The 9,638-nt window shown below is 33.3% G+C and overlaps 1 protein-coding gene across 5 annotated transcripts; it reads left to right on the top strand.

Annotated features, from left to right (window-relative positions):
• Nucleotides 1-1,211: 1,211 nt before the first annotated feature.
• LOC115971058 (two-component response regulator-like APRR2) lies at nt 1,212-8,893 on the top strand. Of its 5 annotated transcripts, none has more exons than XM_031090729.1 (12): nt 1,212-1,444; nt 2,342-2,543; nt 3,253-3,332; nt 3,695-3,761; nt 4,085-4,131; nt 4,425-4,502; nt 4,604-5,161; nt 5,961-6,101; nt 6,621-6,890; nt 7,040-7,111; nt 7,363-7,434; nt 8,217-8,893. In XM_031090729.1, exons 2-12 carry the CDS (start codon nt 2,414-2,416, stop codon nt 8,262-8,264), a joined length of 1,563 nt encoding a protein of 520 aa, XP_030946589.1. In that variant the 5' UTR covers nt 1,212-1,444; nt 2,342-2,413; the 3' UTR covers nt 8,265-8,893. The 5 variants fall into 5 exon arrangements, with proteins under 5 accessions (XP_030946589.1, XP_030946588.1, XP_030946587.1 ...); XM_031090728.1 differs by having other exon boundaries at nt 1,213-1,413; nt 7,893-8,893; XM_031090727.1 differs by having other exon boundaries at nt 1,213-1,444; nt 7,893-8,893.
• Nucleotides 8,894-9,638: the final 745 nt, after the last annotated feature.

Raw genomic sequence — 9,638 nt, 5'->3', positions numbered from 1 at the left:
TATGTGAGAGGAGGAGTACGCATTTATGGTACTTTTGGAATATTCAATAATTTTCCCTTTTTATAGTTTATACTATTATAAGAGGGAAGATTGGAGGACAAAAGAGATGATTAAAATAAGACAAAAAAAATTAATTGTCCAACCATGTTGAGGATGTAGGGGTTTTGTATTGATAATTTATATATAGAGAGGATGTAGGGTTGTTTTCATTACATTAATATATAAGTTCTCTCATCCTTTGTTAAGATTAGAGAAGACAAGAGCTAAAATCTAATAAGTTCTCTTATCCAATGTTTAAATTTGAGAAGACAAGAGCTAAAGGATTAAGGATAGAGGTATTCCTTCTCAAGAAATTTTAGAATTCATGACAAAGCTAAAGGTTTTGTGCTTGAGAAAACTTCATTTGTTGACCAAGAAAACATCAATGAGTGCAAGCGAGAACGTCAGAAAAGGCAAAGCAATAATATAGATTGAAAAGTTTGGTCTCAATAGTAATCGATTAGTCATGAGGACTTTATGTTATAGGTGTTGGTTTTTTTTTTTGGTTCGGAGGTGTTTGTTGAGTGTCCAATAATACCTCCAAAAATTATCCTCTAGTCATGAGATTTTCAAGTGTTAGAAAAGCAATAATTTTCCAAAAGCAGAAAAAAATAAAGATATTACATAGCCATCTGACTATCGTGCCACAATTTGTTGAAAAAATAAATATTTTGGATTTGTTTGGGATCTACTTATTTTGTTAAAATTAAAAACTTTTTGTTAAAAATATTATAAATAAAAGTAAAAGTTAACTGAAATAGTACTATGAGACCAATAAAAAGTATCAAAAAGTGCAGTTTGACCCATAAATAGTAGCAAAAATACATTGAATAATAAAATAAGTTAGCAAAAATAATTTTTGCCAAAAAAACACTTTGTATATATATATATATATATACATACACATAACTACTGTGATAATAAATGCACATAGTAAATATCAACAACATAATTATAATTATTAATTTATAAAGTTTATGCAATACAATTATGGTGTAAAATTCGTAGTCTCTCCCAAGTCATTCTTTATACAATAAAATAAAATTATGGCGTAAAATTTGTAGTATCTCTCAAAAAATTATATCAGCAATGGTCTTTATTTATGATTGGAGAAAAGTGATTTTCTGTGTAGTTTTGAGATATTCATCAAAAAGGAGGTGGAAAAAAAAGTCTATTGACCTTTTGAAGGAGAGCCTTTTGCATTTCATATTCTGTGGTCCGCAACACACGATGGCAACTGTACAGTAATTCACAGAAACAGACACCCCCTTCAAAACTCACAAGTGCATCTCTCTCTCTCTCTCTCTCTCTCTCATATACAAAGCCAAAGGAGAATAAGTAATAAGTTGTAGAAGTGGGAAGAAAAGAGCCAGGGTAAGAAGAGGAGTTTCAGTGTTCATTAGAGGTAGTTGAAAAGAAAGAGTGTACTTCTGTGTGTATTGTTTGATATCTTGCTTTACCATCTGCATGCTGATTACCAATATTTTTATGATTATTGTTACATAGATTTACGGTGCATTTTCTGTTGATTTTTTTCCTGTTATGCGCATGCATGGATTTGACTTGGAGCAGATTATCTTCTTTGTTTTTCTAGTTTCATTCTAAGACATCCCAAGTTTTCTTTTTTAACTGCTCTTTAATTTGTCTTAATTTTTTTAAAAAAATTTATGGTTGAGTTTTTCTTGTCCGTTCCTCTGTATTTTGTGGAGAGTTTACATGGGTTTTTTATTGTCTGTTTCTTGTTCTGCACAAATGGCACTAGCTTATAAGATCTTTACACTTTGAACAAAATCTTTCCCAACTTCTTGTTATCTTACATTTTACAAACTTGTGTCAGGATTTTGATTAGTTTCTCATATGGGTTTTTTTTTTTTTTTTTTGTTGTAGTACCTTTCTTGCAAGTAAGTTGGAAATTATTGAATGATCTAATAGTTTCAGTGTTGCACGATGCATAATCAAAACTTGTTCTTGCACTATAGTTTAAAGAAGATTTTTGTGTTCAAAATAGCCTTTTCATGACTAAATCTTTAGAGATAAGTAAATATATTGGTGTTTCATAGGTCATTATTGTGTAAACATGCTCAACTTGCATGTGATATGATAACCTCAATGTGTTTACTTTTTCTTTCAATCATCAAAAAAAAGTGTTTTACTTCTTTTTTTTTTTTGTTTCTTTCTCACTTCTTTTTGTTTGTTTACTTTTAGAAGTACTTTTTTATAATAGAAAAAGTTTGGATTAACAGTATAGATTATTAGATCAAACAAAGATAATTCTAATGTGTAATTCTTGGGGGTCATGCAGACCTGTTTAAATGTTGGTAAGCAGTGATCTGCAAGATTTGTTGGGGGCCTGAGAAACGATGCCAAACCAGCTATGGTTTGCTCTGCTAATGATTTACAGGAGTGGAAAGACTTTCCTAAGGGACTCAGGGTGCTTCTTGTTGATGGAGACAGCAATTCAGCTGAAGAGATAAGATCAAAGCTTGAGGCAATGGATTATATTGGTTAGAGATTTTGAATTCCCCTATTTGTTCTTAGCTTTTTCCATATAATTCTCTTTCCCAAACTAGAAATCTTGGTGTGCATCTTTTCTTACTTCACTTTATATTCCATGAACGCATTGGTCCCCCACCCCTAATCTGTGCCTTCAAAAGGCATCTTTTAGCGCCCCAATTCTTTACATCTTCGGGATTTCTGTTCTATGTATAAATGTGGTTTTGGATATTAGTTTTATTGAGCAAAGAAGACATTTTGACTGTATAGTGTTAGAGATCAATCAACTTTTCACACAGCATGTTTTTAAATGATAAACAAAAGAGACAAAAATTATTAATACATTAGAACTTTTGTACTATTTGTTAGTTGCATGTGGTACAATGGTGAAATTAATGCGTTGTTATCTTTGGCAATTTCTTGTTAGCCTTTTCAACATGTTTCTTTTGGTTTCTCTAATCTATTGCTATCATAGTTTCTTTTGGTAAAACTTGAATTTGAAGAATAAGTGATTTAAAAGTATTGTGTTAAGATACTTTAAGCAACTCCTCTTCATTTTGTTTTTCTTTTCTATTTCATTAGTAACTCATTTTATCCTTCACTTTTTTATTGGATATTAGTAAAGTTCTTGTGTTTAATTTTTTTACCTATCTTCACTCATCTGTCACTTTTTGTGTTCTTGTTAACATATATGTGACAACCCTTCCGTGTCTGTTACAGTTTCTACATTCTGCAATGAGAATGAAGCTTTGTCAGCAATTTTAAACAAGCCTGTAAGCTTTCATGTTGCTATTGTGGAGGTAATAACCTTTTTGAAACGGAAATTCATAGAAGTCTTTCATTATTTCTTTAAAATCTTCAAAATGACATGCATATATGGAAAATAATGAGTTATTTACCATACGTTGTAAATATCCCAGATCAAGAAAAATGATTCCCTCTATTTCCTTCTAAAAATTCATATTCCAGAAAATGCATCCATAAGTAAACATGCTTCATTCATCTCATCTTGTCTCTAACATCATCGTAATGCACACTTCATCTATCTGCATTAAGGTAATTGCTTCCTTGATATGTTTAGCATTGAGATAAATGAGCCTTTGTGCTATGTTGCACTCTTACTACACATGTATGTATCTTTTAAAAGCACATGTGGTCACAGGTGGGAACAAGCGACAGCCATGGGAGTTTCAAATTTCTCGAAACTGCTAAGGACTTGCCAACCATTAGTAAGTTCAGAAATTAGTCCCAACTGGTCTATATTCAATATAAAGGTTTCTTTTTATGTTATCTTTCTAGTCAATTTTTTTAACTTTGTTTCAGTTCTTATACTTATGTCGTTTACCTCTATCTCTGTTTTATCCTTTACCTTTCTCTTTTTATAATATTTGTTTTTGAACCTTTTCAAAATTTTGTTTCACAAGAAACCAGATTACTAGTTTACCATCGATGTCAGTGTAAAGTAGAGTAAGGGAAAAAGTTATGGAAGGACTCTTCTTTCCAACGTCATGTACAATTTCTTATGTAAAGCAATATGATCTTCTTGTTGCAGTGACTTCAAACATTCATTGCCTGAGCACCATGATGAAGTGCATAGCGGTAAGGTCTTAAGTGCAAATTTGCAATAAATAATCGTGCACATCTAATCGTACAATCTTTTAAATGGATTTTCTTTTGTAATATTTTGTTTTTTGGTCCTTTATAATCATAGACCAATATTTGAACTTCTCAGTTTAAATTCCAATGCTTCAATAAAATGATCTTTAACTTTTGGTTATTTCTATTTGAACTTTACTGGGAGTTTGATGCTAAACTCATATGTCATGACAACCTGGAGTGCATTTCCAATCCATCATAAATGTTAATATGTCTATGTTATTATAATTTTTCAGCTAGGTGCAGTTGAGTTCTTGCGGAAGCCACTTTCTGAGGAGAAACTCAGGAATATTTGGCAGCATGTGGTTCACAAGGTCTGTCTGAATTTTTGGAAGCATTGTGTTTGGACTTACTATTAGATATATAGTACAATTATTGAGAGCAGAAAAATTATTATGTTGTAAATACTGTGCAGGCATTCAATGCTGGGGGTAGCAACCTCTCTGAATCACTAAAGCCTGTCAAAGAGTCTGTAGTGTCCATGCTGCAGCTACAAGTGGAAAATGGAGAACCTGAGAATAGAATATCAATGGAAACTGAAAATGAGTCCCTTGTTCATGAAAATGACAAGGAGCACTCAGCAGGAAGTGATAAGTACCCAGCTCCTTCGACCCCACAATTGAAACAGGGAACACGGTTACTGGATGATGGGGATTGCCAAGATCAAACTAACTGCTCAACAGAAAAAGAGATCGGTGAGCAAGATGGGGAATCTAAATCTGTCGAAACTACTTGTGGTGATTCAATTTGTGTAGGCACTCTTCAGGAGGACAAACTTCAAATACCAGAAAAGAATCTGGTCAAAGAGGAAGAGGAGTCTGCTGATGGTTTTAAAAGTGAGAGAAAGGTGTCTCATCACCTACATAATATAGATAGTCTCAGCAACAAAGGAGATGATTGTGCTGAAAAACCAATTAAACCATCTCAACCTCATAATTCATGTGGGGCTAGATCTAATCGGAAGAAGATGAAGGTAATCTAATTTATGAAAGTCATAGCAACTTTTTGAAGAACTCCCCGATATTGCCCGATGTTTAGAGTACATACACTAATTTGTCCCACATGATCCAATAATTTGAGAATACGTAGGTGCTCATAACCACAATAACTTCCTAAACAACTAAAATTCACTTAAAAGTTCTAAAAAATTGTCCAAGTACTTGGTTTTATGATAGGCATACGAAGTCATCCATGTAACAAGCCAATGAGTGATTGCCATGTGCGAGCTTGTTACATGGGGACTTGAAATGCCTGTCACAAGATAAACTTTCTTGTTATGAAGGCCTTAGAGTAAGTTCTTTTACTTTACATTTGAAACTTATGGTTTTGGTATTACAGTTTTCAACTGCATGTGATGCCGTGGTCAATTCACATCTTCTTGAAGGAATGTTAATTTTTTTTTAAAAATGGGAGCATGTTTGAAGTCTAAACAAGTCAACCATAGATCACTGATCCATAATCCATTAAATAACTAAAACTCTGAGTAAATAACAACACAATTCTCAAAGTTTTGAGAAAATTCGATGTCTAAGGAGAGTCTTTTTCACCAGTATATGTAATTTTGTACCATTGTGATTATACTTAGAGGTTTCATATCAATAGCATACCCCTTTTTGTTTTGTTTTTCTTCTTTCGGTCATATCTTCATGATCAGTTATATAGGTACTACTGTAGTAAAAAATATTCACTAATTTAAATTTGTGTTAGGTTAGCATTTGGACATGGTAACCATCAGATTATATTTTGATATATATTTTTTGTTTTGGTTTCAGGTAGACTGGACACAAGAACTGCACAAGAAGTTTGTGCATGCAGTGGAGCAACTAGGTGTTGATCATGCCATTCCTTCTCGGATACTAGAGCTCATGAAAGTGGAAGGTTTAACAAGGCATAATGTAGCAAGCCATCTCCAGGTTGGTATTCTGTATTGCTATTACCACCCAATCAGGTTCTGTTTCAATATGATTTTCATTTTCTTGATGAAAGACCCGAACATAATTTGCTAACCTTTCCAGATATTGTATCTAAAACTTGTTCCATGGTAAACCTTTTTTCACATCATGCCATCTTTTAGACATTAATTTAATACTGAGATTCATATTGACATGACAATGAATGAATGTGATTGGAAAATACTAAAGCTATTACCATTATTACTATAAAATGCATACAAATTGACATGACATTCATATTGACATGACAATGAGTTTGATTGCTACCATTTCAACAATTGGTCAAGTTTATGTAGTAAAATATGCAGTGTTGGTATCCCTAACATATTACTTCATAATTTTTACCCTGCATGACATGTTTTCACATTATTGTTAGTGATCAAATCGCCTCTCTTGGCTAATCAGATGAATTAAGTATTTGTTGCAAAACAGAAATATCAAATGCATTAATCAAATGAATAACCATTTGTTCTCAAACAGAAATACCGAATGCACAGAAGACATATCTTGCCCAAGGAACAAGAACGGAGATGGCCGCGTACAAGAGATCTAATGCAGAGAAATTATTATCAACAGAGACCAGTCATGGCTTACCCTCCCTATCACTCTAATCACACCCTCTCCACAGCTCCGATTTATCCCGTATGGGGACAACCTGGCAGTCAACAAGCTGGAGCCCAATTGTGGGGTCAACCTGGCTATCCTGCATGGCAACCAACAAATAATTGGCATTGGAACCCTTATCCAGGGGTAATGCATGTTTTTTTGACATGACTATATGTTGTATTATTTTCTCAACAGTGAACATGCACAACTGCAAAACCCTTGAATTTTAGTTTTGACTAGGTGGTTGTATTATTATTGCGTGTTTGATAATGTGGGATATTTTGATGTTTCAGATGCCTGCTGATCATGCTTGGGGCTGCCCTGTTGTGCCACCTACACATCACCCTTATACCTCCTACCCTCAAGTGAGTGTGCTGATGAAGAGCTTTTGATCTTGTTCATGCATTCCTCAAATGTGTCATATATCCAACTATGGTTATGAAGATACATGCCTTTATATGATCTCATAAATTGCCAAAAGCCTAATAGTTCAGTGGCATAGATCTCCTATGTTAGAACTAAGGTTCAAATTTTCTTTACCAATTATTGTAACTATCGAATTATCAGGAAAAATAAATCGTTTCTTATATCTTGATTCTCATTTCCCTTAATGCAGAATGCTGCAGAATTTTATCATGCTGGTGCAGTTGATAATAGTTGTGGCATGCCACCTGTTGACCATCATCCGGTAATTATTAACACACTTCCTTTTCTTGCCCATTTTTATAAATTTTGAGGTTGATGCATATATTTTTACTACAAACGTGGGTACTGAGTCATAATTTCCAAGAAATTGGAATTGGAATTCGGTTTAGTTTGCAAGTTATGAAAAATAACGTACCTAATTCTAATTTTAATTTTAAAAAAAAAAAAAAAAAAAAAAATTTATGTTATATCTTGGTGTATACTTTGTACAAACTGTACAATCCTTCTCCTCTAAATAAAAATGACTTTTATAAAAAAATAATGGTTAAAAAGGTATGAGATGGAAGCTATATTATATTTTGTACCAAGATGGTTCAGTACCATGAACATTAAATATTAGCTCCCCATGTTGTGACCCGCAAGATGTTAACACGAAAGTGTGATAAAATCAAATGTGAAAAATGCCCTTATATTTACATTAAATTATTGCTTTGCAAGCAGGAAGAGGAGGTAATTGACAAGGTTGTGAAAGAGGCAATTGGCAAGCCATGGCTACCCTTACCCTTGGGGCTCAAGCCTCCTTCCACTGATAGTGTACTAGCTGAGCTCTGCAAGCAAGGCATCTCCACCATCCCCCCTAACATCAACAGCTCAAAACCCAGATGACGTGGCAACACGTCACCGAGTCCCACTTAGAGTTATTATGTCATGTTGTTTCAATGCAATCCTTAACCTATTAATCTTCCCTCTCTTCAAATTTTACAATTGTGGATGGTCAATTTCAATTTACAAACCTACTAATAATTTTTTATCATACGCTTACAGTTGTATAAGTCAGTAAGTCGGGAAATTGGGTCGCAAGTGTATTCGTAGTACCAAATTTTGACAGGTGTCAAAGGTCCTGATTGGTCTGGTCTGAGCTGAGCACCATCTGATTCTGATCTCCAGTTGTTCCCCGGTTCCCTCCACCAAACACCCCAACAAAAACACCGCACGCGCCCTTGCTGCGCGTGGGAGATGCGCCTAAGAGCTAACGTAAGGTGGTACGTAGACACAAGAAGAAAAGGACATTGATCGTATCCATCGCCACAGCATTAAAATCAGAGTGGGCAGCCTTTTAATTTTGGACGGTCCAGAACCGGCCACGTATGTATGTGAAAAATCTGTGGTTGTAAATAAACAATAGTTGCTGACAAGAGCTGTCGTGGTTGCTGTTGTTGAATGTGGTGGGACCCGTGTGAATTAATCTGATCTGATCTGATCTAACGTGCAGACTGCAGGGTGAGTGTTGGACGGTGATTGATCACGAGTGTCCTTTTTCATTGTGGGGTCCACTCTATCTAATAATGCTAGGACCAATGGGGTAGGGACTCTTGTGAATAAAAAAGTTTGACTTTTTTTTATTTTATTTTTTTGTTGAGAGATGAGTGGAATGCTGGCTTGTTTCTGTCTCCTCAAGAAATGATGACATATGATATGACAAATGCAGGCCATTTCTTGTAGATGTTTTGTTTTGTGCTGGTGTTGGGTTGTGTCGGTGCTATGCCTAGGAACACTATTTTCACAATTTTATTTTGTGTGATGATAATTGATAAGCATATTCCTATCAAATAAAAAAAAAAAATGATAAGCATATTACAAAATGAGTAATACTGTATTAAATGTCTCAACAAATTGATTAGTCATCAAATTATAATGAAGTAATTAATCATTCATTAATTAATTTTTTTTTGTAATCCACTAAAAAGTAAAAACATTTATTCTCATATTAACCATTAAACATTCTATGATAAAATTTTTTGTATAACTTTAGGATTTTCCTTTTATTTTTATGTTTGTCTATCAATCGCTGCTAATATTTTTGTTATGCTTTTGTTCATCTGTGCCTAAAGGATATAAATGTGTATTATTATTATTATTATTATTTTGAGAAGAGGATATAAATGTGTATTAAATGTTTTATCAAATACTCATAGTATTTTATATACTTTTAAAATAATAAAGTTAAATTGTCACATATATCAAGAAAAACATAAAGAACCTGTTTGGTAAAGTAGTTAAACAACACATTTTTAGTTTTTAAACAATATTATACATATTTTTATATATTTTTTCATCCACATTTATTTCAAAAAAATACAAACAATATTACTCAAACTCTTCTACCAAACATACCCAAATAATCCCAATATATTTGAGCATGTAAAAAATAATTAATAAAAAAAAATAAAAATAAAAACCACCACG

The sequence above is a fragment of the Quercus lobata genome, chromosome 12, assembly GCF_001633185.2.
Source record: "Quercus lobata isolate SW786 chromosome 12, ValleyOak3.0 Primary Assembly, whole genome shotgun sequence".
Classification (NCBI taxonomy): domain Eukaryota; kingdom Viridiplantae; phylum Streptophyta; class Magnoliopsida; order Fagales; family Fagaceae; genus Quercus; species Quercus lobata.
Note: the sequence above shows the minus strand (reverse complement) of the source record. Positions and strands in the feature narration are given on the sequence as shown.

What these genes read in the sequence shown, in the direction of transcription:
- LOC115971058 (XM_031090728.1), top strand. Translation starts at nt 2,414, where the DNA reads ATGGTTTGCTCTGCTAATGATTTACAGGAGTGGAAAGACTTTCCTAAG. An exon ending in CTTATACCTCCTACCCTCAA is followed by an intron (nt 7,112 to 7,362) that starts GTGAGTGTGCTG and finishes CCCTTAATGCAG; the next exon opens with AATGCTGCAGAATTTTATCA. An exon ending in CACCTGTTGACCATCATCCG is followed by an intron (nt 7,435 to 7,892) that starts GTAATTATTAAC and finishes CTTTGCAAGCAG; the next exon opens with GAAGAGGAGGTAATTGACAA.